General features: G+C 42.4%; 1 protein-coding gene across 4 annotated transcripts in view; it reads right to left on the minus strand.

Annotated features, from left to right (window-relative positions):
* The window catches only part of ELP3 (elongator acetyltransferase complex subunit 3), a 143038-nt gene that overhangs the window by 99064 nt on the left and 28884 nt on the right, over positions 1–15090 (minus strand). For all 4 annotated transcript variants that reach the window (XM_081497041.1, XM_081497040.1, XM_081497045.1 and 1 more), the window contains 3 exons: positions 12130–12268; positions 1817–1887; positions 426–489 (listed from right to left, as the gene is read on the minus strand). In XM_081497041.1, the coding sequence (XP_081353167.1) occupies positions 426–489; positions 1817–1887; positions 12130–12268 (274 nt within the window). The remainder of the gene's footprint in view (positions 1–425; positions 490–1816; positions 1888–12129; positions 12269–15090) is intronic.

Below are 15090 nucleotides of genomic sequence, written 5' to 3' on the forward strand. Positions count from 1 at the left end.
TTTTCATGGCTGCAGAGGCAGGAAACATCCCGGTGAGGTGCACAGAATTCAAGGCCTGGCCCTGTTACATTCGGGATGTGTCTTCCAGGCCATTTGTGTAAGCCTTCTAGGCTCCAGTTTCCTTATCCATAAAACTACGATAATAATAGTGTCTACCTTCAAAATGCTGCTGGAAGATTTAAAGTTGTAAAGTGTTTGGAACAGTGTTGATATATGTTATGTTAATAATAAGTGCTTAGGTAAGTATTTCTGCAGTGACTGGAACAATATATATAGGCACTTGGCAAATGTTTCATGAATGAATAACTTGCGCAATCAAGAAAAAAAATAAGACATAAAAATGTTAAGAAAGCCAGTACTTGTAAAAGCATATGCTAAGTAAAGTATGACATAACACTCCTCTGGACAGCCTCACATTACTTTACCTCGTATCCAGTGTAAGACTGGGTGGAATATTCAAAATCTGAATCAGGTCCGCCAGGGCAGTACCTGCCAATACAAAAAGGATGAGGGTGTCAGATTCAGAACTCAGCTCAACTGTCAGTTCAGGTACCTGCAGCCTCCATAAAATCCTGCTTGAACCAGCTTCATTTTCAAATCCTAACAGAAGATTGTACCTTGGTGCTATCTGTAACTATTTACATTTTCTACTAACAAGTAAAAAGGTAAACATATAAAGGAACAATATTGTAGTAATTTTCAGAGTACTGCAGTCACTATCATTTTATTTTTTTATTGGAATATAATTGCTGTACAAGGCTGTGTTAGTTTCTGCTGTTTGATGAAGTGAATCAGTTGTATGTATACATAGATCTCCTCCTTCTTGAGCCTCCCTCCCCACCCCTCTAGGTCCTCACAGAGCCCCGAGCAGAGCTCCCTGTGCTGTAAGCAGCTTCCCACTAGCTATCTGTTTTACACACGGTAGTGTACGTATGGCAGTGCTACCCCTCAATCCGTCCCACCCTCCCCTTCCTGCCCTGTGTCCACAGGTCCATTCTCTACATCCGCATCTCTATTCCTGCCCTGGAAATGGGTGAATCTGAACCATTTTTCTAGATTCCGTATCTATGCGTTAGAAACAACCTAAATGTCCAATGACAGATAAATGGATAAGGACGATGTGGTACATCTATACATTGGGATATTACTCTGCCATAAAGAGGAACAGAATTGGGTCATTTGTAGAGATGTGGATGGACCGAGAATCTGTCATACAGAGTGAAGCAAGTCAGAAAGAGAAAAACATATTGTATATCAATGCACTATCATTTTAGAAGTTTAAGCTTTCAGGGGCAAATAACAGCACCTAAATTTTCCTAGTTTGGATTGATACTCACAGTGGTCTCTTGGTAACTACACTTAAGAAAATTTTTCTCCTGATTAATCTTACTTATCTAGAATAATGCATAATCTTCTAATTTTTCTAATTATTTAAACTTAAGAATTTTAAAGATTATTTATAAGGGTAACTTTTGGGGGATACTTTGCTGATCCAAATTCATTTTAAATTTCTGACATTTGGAATTCAGGCTTCCCATACTTCCATGTTTCATTTATCAAGTTAACAGACTATCAACTGTTTTGAGTTCTGTAACCTATGTATTGTATATTGAAACAAATTAAAATCTTTATATGTTTCTTTTTTAAAAGCACTGAAATTTCCTATTAATGGCTGCTTATTTCAAAGAACTAACTTATGAATCTTTCACAGTTAAAGTTTTAAATATTACCAGCATGCACTGATCAAGGCTCTAGGACTTGCTATATCAATTAAAATGCAAACACATACATGACTTATTAAAATCATCATACTCACACACATATATTTCCTGTAAAACTGATGTGTGGACATCTGTGGGGTTTGCACATGACAGCCACAACAGCAATCTATAAAAGAAAGATTAATAAAAAAGCAATTGTGAAATAATTCATAGTTAATTCTGGAGAGTGGTTATCTCAGAAAATGGGAGAGGACCGCAACATAAGGGGCTTCAAAAGCGCTTGTGATGTTGTGTTTCTTAAATAAAGCCGTGGGTACAAGGGTGATCTCTTTTCAATGTTATTAATCTTCAGATCAGACAGTACAGAATGAATCTTGGAGGAGGGGTCCCCACGTGTATAGATGCACAGCCTTCAGTTTCCTGACCTCTGGAGCAGTAAACAGACATTGAATGGAGCATGATGGATCCAGGATTGGGACAGAAGCGGACCAGAGCCCTGTGTACATCAGGGCCTACATAGGTTGACTGAAGCCTGATTTCAGTTTGGTTCAGTCCTGTAACAGGAATTTCAGCTGTGGAGTTAGCATGCAAGGCCTCTTGAGAAAGATGTACATTTCCTGAGAAAGCGTGAAGGTTTGGGTTTTTGTGTAACCTGGGTGTCCAGAGCTCAAAAGTCTGTAGCTGTTTTGAAGAATGAAGTATTATATAAAATTTTGGTTATTAAGGATTTAACTTTGTAGCCTTCCTATCTGAAGAAATAAAACCCTTTAAATGAAAAAAAAAAGTGCTGCACTCAATATGTCAGCAAATTTGAAAAACTGAGCAGTGGCCACAGGACTGGAAAAGGTTAGTTTTCATGCCAATCCCAAAGAAGGGCAATGCTAAGGAATGTTCAAACTATTGCACAGTTGCACTCATTTCACATGCTAGCAAGGTTATGTTCAAAATCCTTTAAGTTAGGCTTCAACACTACATGAACCAAGAACTTCCAGACGTACAAGTAGGATTTAGAAAAGGCAGAGGAACCAGAGATCCAACTGCCAACATCCATCAGATCATAGAAAAAGCAAAGGATTTCCAGAAAAACTTCTGCTTTATTGACTATGCCAAAGCCTTTGACTGTGTAGATCACAACAAACTGTGGAAAATTCTTCAAGAGATGGGAATACCAGACCACCTTACCTGTCTCCTGAGAAATCTGTATGCAGGTCAAGAAGCTACAGTTAGAACTGGACATGGAACAACAGACTGATTCAAAACTGGAAAAGGAGTACGTCAAGGCTGTATATTATCACCCTGCTTATTTAACTCATATGCAGAGTACCTCATGCAAAATGCCAGGCTGGGTGAAGCTCAAGCTAGAATCAAGATTGCTGGGAGAAATATCAATAATCTCAGATATGCAGCTGAAACCACCCTAAAGGCAAAAGGCCAAGAGAAACTAAAGAGCCTCTTGATAAGGGTGAAAGAGGAGAGTGAAAAAGCTGGCTTAAAATTCAACCTTCAAAAAACTAAGATCATGGAATCCAGTCCCCTCACTTCATGGCAAATAGATGGGTAAACAATGGAAACAGTGACAGACTTTATTTTCTTGGGCTCCAAAATCACTGCAAACAGTAACTGTAACCATGAAACTAAAAGAGGCTTGCTCCTTAGGAAAAAAGCTATGAGAAACCTGGACAGCATATTAAAAAGCAGAGATATCACTTTGCCAATAAAGGTCCAAATAGTCGAGGCTATGGTTTTTCCAATAGTCATGTATGGATGTGAGTTGGACCATAAGGAAGGCTGAGTGCTGAAGAACTGATGCTTTCGAACTGTGGTGCTGGAGAAGACTCTTGAGAGTCCCTTGGACAGCAAGGAGATCAAACCAGTCAATCCTAAAGGAAATCAACCCTGAATATTCATTGAAAGGACTGATGCTGAAGCTGAAGCTCCAATACTTTGGGCCACTTGATAGAAACAGCTGACTACTGGGAGACTCTGATGCTGGGAAAGATCAAAGGCAGGAGGAGAAGGGGTCGACTGAGGATGAGATGGTTGGATAGCATCACTGACTCAATGGACGTGAGTTTGAGCAAACTCCAGGAGATGGTGAAGGACAGGAAAGCCTGGTGTCCTGCGGTCCATAGGGTCGCAGAGTTGGATACAACTGAATGACTGAACAACAGATATACACACACATGTACATATATATACACACACAATAAATATAGACACAAATGTGTTATGTATATGTATGTTCATGTACATTCATACATCTACATGTTTATTTCCTCTGTTCACTGAGAGCATCTGGTAGCAGCAACACCCTAACAGCATTGAGCACATCTAGCATTCAGATCTTTGTTTCTAAATGCCCTTCTCTATAGCCAACAAAGACCTATTGTATAGACAGTCTATACAATACAATGTACAATACAATACAATACAATGACAGTCTCTGCTCAATGTCATGTGGCAGCCTGCAGGGGAGGGGAGCATATGGAGGCTGGGTCACTTTGCTGTCCATCTGAAACTATCACAATATCGCTAATCGGTTATACTCCAGTATAAAATTTAAAAGTTTAAAAAATAATAAGAAACGGAAACTCTTCTCTAGTCAAAGAAACAGGGCTCCTTGGAGACAAGGCCCATTCCATGGCTGGGGTAAACAAAGTACAAGATGAGCCTGGAACATTTTATTATGACAGAAAGCTAGAAACGGCTCAAAGAGTGATGAGGACATTCGAAAAGGAAACAGAAACCATCTTGAAAGGGCTCCTACTGGACAAAATTGGGAAAATTTGTACGTCAAAATAATGAATGAGGAAACGGGAAGTCTGATGAGGAACCGGACATTTACATAGTTTCCAAGTACTTCACCACACCAGACTTGTTAATTTCAAAGTGGAAAAGAGTAACTTCACAAAGGGGATGCCTGGCAGACACCCCCTTCGTCACAGAGGACAACGTGAGTGACTGGACAATAAACTAAGCACCAGCCGACAGGCTGTAAGAAGAACAGACTGTCTGTCACTTCTGTGACGTTCCTGCCAGACACGCCAACCTGAGTCTAATTATGAGGACACATCTGATTAAACCACACTGAGGGAGATGCGACGAAACAACTTGCCTGATATCTTCAAAAGCGTTAAGGTAACGGAGTCCAGGAAAGACGGGGGACGTGTCTAGACTGAAGGGCCATGACAGCCGAACACAGCACGTGATTCTGAACCTGGTCCTGCAGTTTATTACTGAGACAGCTGTTGAAACTTGAATAAGATGAGAGGAACAGAGACTGATAACGTATCCATGTTAAATTTCTGGTTTTGATGCCTTTATTGTGGTCACGTAAGAAAGTGTCTTTGTTGGCAGGAAGCACACGTTGAAACATTCATAAGGCATCGGTTTTGCAACTTAAACATTCATAAGGCATCGGTTTTGCAACTTACTCTCAAATGGCTCAGGGAGAAAGTGTTCTTGCCAACGGATTTTCAACTTTTCTGTCAGCCTGTGATTATTTTTTAATAGTAAAAATGATTAAAATTTAACTTCGATCATTAAACAGTGAGCGAGAGAAACTAAAAAAAGAAAATTTCGCAAATCTGAATTAAAAACTTAGATTTTCACACAAATGTTTTTATTTAAAAGGAGATACAAGTGGTATATGTATACCACTGATGAAGACAATCTAATTTCTCAATCTTTTATTGAGGACCTACGATACAGGCCAGGTTCTGAGCCACACAGAGCAGGCGGGCCCTAAGACTATAGAAATACTAATGCACTGCCTCTGTCCCCTGAAATCATACAAGCGAGCAGCGGAGGAGGATTTAGAGAAATAAGCTATCTCCAAAAAACACGGTAAAAAGCACATAGAAAATACTAGCGATGCTCAAAGGAGGGAATTAGTGAGTCCTGACCAGGGGAGTCAGAGAAGCTGACTTCCTGAGTGGCTGATAGCTACGCTGGCCAGCAAGTGGAGCAACAGGAACGATCATTCCCTGTTGGTGGGAATGCAAACTGATGCAGCCACTTTGGAAGACAGTTTGGCAGTTTTTTACAGAGCTAAACATGGTCTTACTATATAATCCACCCATCACGCTCCTAGGTATTTAGGTATTCAAATGAGTTGAAAACTTTTGCATATACAAACAACCTTCACGCAAATGTCTATCACAGCTTTGTTCATCACAACTGCCAAAAACTGGAAACAGCTGGGGTGGCCTTCAATAGGTGCATGGACAGACAAACTGCAGTATGCTCAGACAATGGAGTATTATTCAGTGCTAAAAAGAATAAGCCAGCAAGCCACTAAAAAGACATGGCATAAAACCTGAAATGCACACTGCTAAGTAACAGAAGCCAATATGAAACAACTACAAAACACACTGATTCCCCCCATATGGCATTCTAGAAAGGCAAAACTAGAGAGACAGTAAACAGATCAGTGGTGGCCAGGGGTATGAGGCAGAGGAAAGCATGATTACGGGAGTTTTAGGGCAGTGAAACTATTCCATGTGATACTATATGGTGGGTACATGACATTGTGCATTTGGTAAAACCCACAGAATGTACAACTGTGAGAGACCCTAATGTGAACTACAGGCTTCAGTTAATAATAATGTAGCAAGACTGGTACAGTACTTGGGTGCAATCTCAAAAATGACAAAATGATTTCTGTTCATTTCCAAGGCAAACCATTCAATATAACAGTAACTGAAGTCTATGCCCAACCACTAACGCCAAAGAAGCCAAAGTTGAACGGTTCCATAAAGACCTACAAGACCTTACAGAATGAACACACCAAAAAAAGATGTCCTTTTCATCATAGGGGACTGGAATGCAAAAGTAGGAAGTCAAGAGATACTTGGAGTAACAGGCAAGATTGGCCTTGGAGTGAAAATGAAGCAGGGCAAAGGCTAACAGAGTTTTGCCAAGAGAACGCACTGGTCATAGCAAACACCCTCTTCCAACAACACAAGAGATGACCCTACACAAGGACATCACCAGATGGTCAATACTGAAATCAGATTAATTATATTCTTTGCAGCTGAAGATGGAGAAGCTCTATAGTCAGTAAAAACAAGACTGGGAGCTGACTGTGGCTCAGATCATGAACTCCTTATTGCAAAATTCAGACTTAAGTTGAAGAAAGTAGGGAAAACCACTAGGCCATTCAGATATGACCTAAATCAAATCCCTTATGATTATACAGTGAAAGTGACAAATAGATTCAAGAGCTTAGATCTGATCGAGTGCCTGAAGAACTATAGACAGAGGTTCATAAAACTGTACAGGAGGCAGTGATCAAAACCACCCTCAAGAAAAAGAAATGCAAAAAGGCAAAATGGCTGTCTGAGGAGGCCTTACAAATAGCTGTGAAAAGAAGAGAAGCGAAAAGCAAAGGAGAAAAGGAGAGATATACCCATCTGAATGCAAAGTTCCAAAGAATAGCAAGGAGAGATTAGAAAGCCTTCTTAAGTGAACAATGCAAAGAAATAGAGGAAAACAATAGAATGGGAAAGACTAGATATCTCAAGAAAATTAGAAATATCAAAGGAACATTTCATGCAAAGATGGGTACAATAAAGGAAAGAAATGGTATGGACCTAACAGAAGCAGAAGATATTAAGAAGAGGTGGCAACAAAATACAGGAGAACTATACAAAAAAAGTCTTAATGACCCAGATAACCAGGGTGGGATCACTCACCTAGAGCCAGACATCCTGGAGTGTGAAGTCAAGTCAGCCTTAGGAAGCTCTACAAACAAAGCTAGTGGAGGTGATGGAATTCCAGCTGAGCTATTCCAAATCTCTAAAAGATGATGCTGTGAAAGTGCTGCTCAATATGCCAGCAAATTTGGAAAACTCAGCAGTGGCCACAGGACTAGAAAAGGTCAGTTTTCATGCCATTCCCAAAGAATATTCAAACTACTGCACAATAGCACTTATTTCACAGGCTAGCAAGGTAATGCTCAAAATCCTTCAAGCTAGGCTTTAACAGTACATGAACTGAGACTTTCTAGATGTAGAAAAGGCTGGATTTAGAAAAGGCAGAAGAACCAGAGATCAAACTGCCAACATCCGTTGATCACAGAAAGAGCCAAGGAATTCCAGAAAATCATCTACTTCTTCTTCACTGACTACACTAAAGCCTTTGACTGTGTGGATCACAACAAACTTGGAAAATTCTTAAAGCAATGGGAATACCAGACTACCTTTCTTGCCTCCTGAGAAACCTGTATGCAGGTCAAGAAGTGACAGTTAGAACCGGACACAGAACAAGGGACTGATTCCAAATTGGGAAAGGAGTATGTCAAGGCTGTATATTGTCACCCTGCTTATTTAACTTCTATGCAGAGTACATCATGCGAAATGCCAGGATGGATGAAGCTCAAGCTAGAATCAAGATTGCTGGGAGAAATATCAATAACCTTAGATACACAGATGACACCACCCTAATGGCAGTAGGCAAAGAGGAACTAAAGAGCCTCTTGATGAGGGTGAAAGAGGAGAGTGAAAAAACTATCTTAAAACTCAACCTTCATAAAACAAAGATCATGGCATCTGGTCCCATCTGCTGCTGCTAAGTTGCGTCAGTCGTGTCCGACTCTGTGCGACCCCATAGACGGCAGCTCACCAGGCTCCCCCGTCCCTGGGATTCTCCAGGCAAGAGTACTGGAGTGGGTTGCCATTTCCTTCTCCAGGGCATCACTTCATGGCAAATAGATGGGAAACAATGGAACAGTGACAGACTTTATTTTCTTAGGCTCCATAATCACTTCGAATGGTGACTGCAGCCATGAAATTAAAAGATGCTTGCTCCTTGGAAGAAAGCTATGACAAACATAGATAGCATATTAAAATAAGAGACATCACTTTGCCAACAAAGGTCCATTATAGTCAAAGCTACAGTTTTTCCAGTAGTCATGTATGGATGTGAGAGATGGACCATAAAGAAGGCTGAGCGCTGAAGAATTGATGCTTTCGAACTGTGGTATTAGAGAAGATTCTTGAGAGTCCCTTGGACTGCAAGGAGATCAAACGAATCAGTCCTAAAGGAAATCAGTCCTGAATATTCATTGGAAGCACTGATTCTGAAGCTCTAATACTCTGGCCACCTGATGCGAAGAGCTGACTCACTTGAAAAGACCCTGATGCTGGGAAAGACCGAGGGCAGGAGGAGAAGCAGGTGACAGAGGATGAGATGGTTGGATGGCATCACCGACTCCATGGACATGAGTTTGAGTAAACTCCAGGAGATAGTGGAGAACAGTGATGCCTGGCGTGCTGCAGTACATGGGGTCGCAAAGAGTTGGATACGACTGAGTGACTGAAGAACAATTGATGCATCAATTATAGGGCAACCTGGGGGAGGGGGAGAGGAAGTACATGGGAACTCTGTACTTTCTGCTCAACTGTTCCATAAGCCTCAAGCTCTATAAAAAAAATAAAAACAAAGCAAGGCAGTAACAGCAGGGATAAGAGCGTGGAGTTTAGGATGCACAACAGATAGGGGATGACAATTCGCTGTGTGCTCCTGACATTAAAGTAGGCTACTCTGGTGACACCGCAGGAGGTGGATTTGCTGCAGGTAAGACAAAGCAGGCCTGTTATGAAATGACTCCAATAAGCTCCAAAGCAAGAAATAATAAAGGTCAGAACATTCCTACCTGTGGTAGAAGGAATGGACAACACATTTCACATCTTTTGGAAACCGAATAGATGGGGGCACCATGAACTAAGGTGGTCGAGAAGGATGAAAGAGCAAGTCTGAGCAAGCAAGCAAGTCTAGTTTTGCTGTACTGGAGGGTCCACAGGCAGTCAAAGGAGAGACGTCTGACAGGCAATTTGACGTGGAGATGAAGTTTGGGGAAAGGCTGGAGCTGGGAGTCAGCGTATGGCAGTATTTAAAAACATCAGTGGGGACCTCCCTGGCAGTCCAGTGGTTAAGACCCCGCCTTCCAATGCAGGGGATGCGGGTTCAATCCCTAGTGGGGGAGCTAAGATCCCACATGCCTCGTGGCCAAAAAACCAAAACATAAAACAGAAGCGATGTTATAACAAATTCAATAAAGACTTTAAAAATGATCCACATTAAAAAAAAAAAAAAAGACATCAGTGGATGAGATCACCAAAGAAAGTGTGTATGGCACTAAAAACAGTGGGCCTGGGACCGCAGAAAATATCCATTTTTAAAGGCAAGCAGAACAAGAGTAGCTCTCAGAGAAAGAAAAGACATGATTTGAGCTAGGAGGAGGACAGAGAACGGAAGCACGGAAATCAGGTGCATTTGTCAAGTCCAGAGGTTGACAAACCTTTGCTTGCACAATGGCAAGCCCATACGTAATGCCCTGAAAGTACATTATTTAGGGATATGGAAGTAAATGCCAAGAAATCAGCTAAGACTTAAAAGCCGTTGCCCTGGGTAGGGGAGGAGGCAGGGGGAATGTAAAGTGGAGGTTGGGAACTATTAGTTTTTCTGAAAGCCTTTTACACTTTGGTACAAACCAACCAACGAACCCCAAACACTTCAGTATAGAGAAGAGACTGGGATTGATGTTACACTCTGTGCAAAAGTTCTGGGGTTTAATTAGTCACAAGTGTGATGTGGTCCAGGAGAGATGGCTACCTGGCAGGTCACTGTAAGCTGTGAGAAGTACCACAGCCCCACCCAAGTAACAGACTGAACTTAGTTCACACTGGGAATAAAGGATTCAACTCTGGGCAGCAAGTTTTAGGAGGGTCCAAATCCCACCCTGTGTCTTTCACACTCATCCTTTTTATCCTGGAGGCCTCGCCTCAATTGAGGCCCTTCATGCCTAGCTCAGACTGAGAGCATTCCAACTGGTCTTTTTGTCTCCAAGCGGCTGACCCTCCATCTTTATAAAACGCTTTATTTATTGTTAATTTGGGCTGCACTGGGCCTTCACTGCTGCACGCAGGCTTTCTCTAGTTGCGGGGAGTGCGGGCTTCCCCTTGCGGTGGCCCCTCTCGTTGTGGAGCACAGGCTCTAGGCACATGGTAGTTGCGGCTCCCAGACTCAGGGGCTCTGCAGTTGTGGCGCGCGGGGTTAGCCGCCCTGCGGTATGCGGGATCTTCCCGGACCAGGGACTGAACTCGTCCCCCGTACTGGCAGGCGGATTCCTAACCACTGGGCTACCAGGGAAGACCTCCCCTACCTCTTGTATCTAAATTGATTTTCTGAAAATCTATCTGGTTCCCATCACTCCCTTTCTCAAAACTCTTTTACAGTTTCCTCCTATCTGGCTTCTTTGTGGGACATCTGGGCTTCCCTGGTGGCTCAGCTGGTGAAGAATCCGCCTGCAATGCAGGAGACCTGGGTTCAATCCCTGGGTTGGGAAGATCCCCTGGAGAAGGGAACAGCTACCCACTCCAGTATTCTGACCCGGAGAAACTCACGGACTGTATAGCCCATGGGGTTGCACAGAGTTGGACACGACTGAGCGACTTTCACTTCGCTTCACTTGTGGGACATTTAAGATCTCAGACAAGCAGATGCCACACGAACGCTTCACCTTGAAGCCCTGCTGCTTTCCAAAGTGAAGCGCCAGCCCTGGTGAGCCTGGTACACTTGTGGTTTCCCCCCACACGCCTCTTATATCATCTGTGCCTTAGTTCTTGCCCCTTGCTCCCACGACTCTGCGCTTGCCCTTCTCCGCTCACACGGGCACCACTTCTGTGTCAGCCAGGGGCCACACTTCCTCCTCTTGGGTCCTTCCTAGTTCCTTGTACTGTAGGGACATCTCTGTCTTCAGGACACCCTCCTGAATGGTGTCAACTGGTCCACAGTTACCATACATATTAATATAATGACTTTGTACTATCAGTTAACTTTTCAAAATACCCTTTATAAGTATGTTATAAGCCACGAGCTTAAGGTGGCCAATAGTATTTATCATCTTCTGGTAGTTACCAAGTTTCAGTCTATACTTTTAAAGACCCCCTCCTTCACCACCCTATGCCCCGTGAGTGCGTGCTCAGTCATGTCCGACTCTTTTGTGACCCCATGGACTGTAGCCAGGCTACAGAGCCAGGCTCCTCTGTCCATGGGATTCTCCAGGCAAGAATACTGGAGTGGGTTGCCATTTCCTCCTCCAGGGGATCTTCCCAACCCAGGGATTGAACCCACGTCTCCTGCATTGGCAGGCGGATTCTTTACCACTGAGCCACCTGGGAAGCCCCACTTTTAAAGACACTAAAAATCAAAACACCATCTTTCCCTCTAAGTGACTCTCTTCCCCTGGTGCTCTCCAAGCATTCTGCATGCGTCTCCACTCCAGCACACACCACTACAGGTAGATTTTATGAATTCAAATCGCCCACCTCCACCTCACTACGTGGAGGCAGGGATCTGTGGCCCAACAGATACACAGTCAATACATGATGAATTGATCACTCACGCCACTGGCAGTTCTGATGGGTTTCGCCTTGAGCTTGGGGACCAAGACCTTCCGATACTGAGGCGGGACCGCAGCGATGATGTCTACCAGGCGGGGCTGTGCCGAGAGCCCGTATTTGGCAGCTGTCCTGGTCTTCACCCTGAAAGTAGACCATCCAGCATGATCAAGGTCACAATATGCCAAGGACAAGCTACCAGAAGAATAACCTACAAACAATGTCACCAATTCTCGTGACTCCCATATCCCGTCACCAGATGACAACAGTGGCTCTAACGCTTGTAACTATCAGGGAAACAGGAGAACAAAATTCATGACTTCTTGTTCTCTGGAATACCAGAGAGAAAGCCAGATGACTACGGGGAAGGGACCCAGGACAGTGACATAGCTGAGGTCTCGTTCAAGGTAGTGCTCCAGCTTCAAAGGACTCACACCCTCGCTCAGCTTCCTCACCACTGCATCTGGGGTCAGGTGAACCCTCTCACAGGGTACTGCTCAGCACACTGTGTGAGGATTAGACACATACTTGGCCTCCACTGGCACCTCTCTCTGTTGTAACAACCAAAACTGTCCCCAGACATTGCAAATGTCTTGGGGGTGGGTGGAGGAGTGGGAGTAGTCATGACTGGTTGCAACCCATGGTCTCAGGCCAAAAAGCAAAACAAACTGAAAGCAAAGCTATGTAGAACCAAACAGGAAATAAAGTATTGGGTTGGCCAAAAAGTTCATTTGGGTTTTTCTGTAAGATGTTATGGAAAAACCCAAATGAACTTACTGGCCACTCCAACATATATTTTTCAAAGCATTTAAAATATTTTTCTAATACAAAATATTACCTAAAGAACAGAACAATGAAACATGTAATATACTTTAACAATTACAAAACAATCACTCTTGTAACCACATTCCAAGATAAAGAACATGATCACCATTTCAGAAGACCCCTGTGTGCCCCTTCCTGACTGTAACCCTATCCATACCCCTCAAAATAACCTTTATCCCAACTAGTTTTCCTCTATAATTGTAGAAGAAAAATTGTTCCTTGTTTTCTTCTATAATTGTACCAACTTTTCTTTTCTTTGTGGCTGCTAGCCAAATCTCACAGTCACTTTAATCCATCTAGAAATACTATGAGGTATTCAAATCATTTAAACAAATGTTTACTGAGTTTCTAAGAGGTACAAGAGACTATCTAAGGACCTGCGACATCAGGAAGTGTAAGGCAGAGCTGTTTCATGCTCTATGTTTGCAGACAAGCATGCACAAAAATAAATCTGCAAATAATAAAAAACATATGTAATAGAACACACACCCAACCATGAATGTTTACAGCGCTCAAGAGATGAACTTCAGTGTGTGATGGAGAGATATTCATGGAAAATGGGTACAGAAAAGTGTAGGCTTCCCAGATGGGAAGGGAGTTTGAGGGAGAATGGATACATGTATACATCTGGCTGAGCACCTTTGCTGTCCACCTGAAACTATCATAACATTGTTAACTGGCTATACTCCAGTGCAAAATAATAAGTTTAAAAGTATATGCATTACAACAAAAAAGAAAGTTGTTAGGAGAGTAAATCCTGGAAGTTCTCATCACAAGGGAAGAAGAATTTTTTTTCTATTTCTTTAATTTTGTATCAATAGGAGAGGAAGGATGTTCACTAAACTTACTGTAATCATCTCATAATGTGTAGGCTGAATCACTATACTGTGTATCTTCAACTTAAGACAGTGCTACATGTCAACTGTATCAAAAAAAACTGGAAGAAGAAAGAAAAAAATAAAAAGGAATGGAAGAGGAAGTTGGTAGTGAACATGGAAGAGAGTTATAATGAAGACAGAGTAGGCAAAATTTTGACCCGAATTGGACCCAAGGAAAAAAGATTCAAAGGTGACACTAGTTTCAAGCCTGGGTGAAGGTTAAAACAATTTGGCGAAGAGGCCATCTGAGTATCAGCTGGTTTTAAGGAAGATGCTAACTTTAGCTTTAGATATGCTAAATTAAAGAGAATGACAAAAATATATATGACATAAAAATGTTCACGAGAAAAGATTTGTATAATTATGGGTATAGCCAAACAAAAAGGGGGAAAAAAATCAGTTAAACACATGGTAGAAAAATCAATAAAATATAATGTCTCCATAATAAAAAAGAGTATTGATTTCTTTAGCCAATGTTTATTAAGCAAAATGTTCCAAAGAAAGGGTAAAACATATTTTTTCTAGACGGGGTCTAGAGAAATGTCATGTGCATAGTGACTAGACCACTGATGACCTGGGGCTGGGGGGAGCGGATCACGAGAGCAGATCTATATAATGAATATACAGTGAATAAACAGATGCAGAGAGGAGAGGCCACTCTTATTTGACGATGCAGCCAAGTCCAAGCTGAATTTGACTGTGGAGAGGAAGTGGATGGACGTGTCCAGGAGGCTCTGAAGTGAGGAAGGGCTGGATGGCATCAAAAGGCCCAAAGAGAGGGTCTTCCTGGGAGACAGCTACCACCTCCTCTGTCTCAGAGGAGGGACAGGAGCGAGAGGAAGGATGTGAAGTGAGATGGACAGAAGTACAGACCACGGGCTCTGGAGACAGATGGTCTGACTCCAAATCTCAGCTCGGCCAATCACCAGTTACTCACTCTCGGAAAAATTATGTAACCTTCTCTGTCTCAGGGGACCCATCTGTCCAGTGAGGTAAGTACTGACCTCATACAGCGTTTGAGAGGATCAGCTGGGCTAATACGTACACTGTACTGCTAACAGTGACCTGACTGTAGTAAGTGCCCAAGAAATGTTAGAAGCTGCTAGTAATATTAGTCTCTGAGATAATTTTGCCATAAATAATCAACAGGGCAGGGCAGAAAACTAAATTCTCCATTAAAACATGAAACATGAGATGGAACCAGTAGTATCTGATAATTGCATGAATGAAGGAGCTCTATTAATACTACCCAAGAACAAGATT

This window comes from Giraffa tippelskirchi, chromosome 1 (assembly GCF_054371585.1).
Source record: "Giraffa tippelskirchi isolate mGirTip1 chromosome 1, T2T-mGirTip1v1.2.pri, whole genome shotgun sequence".
NCBI lineage: Eukaryota > Metazoa > Chordata > Mammalia > Artiodactyla > Giraffidae > Giraffa > Giraffa tippelskirchi.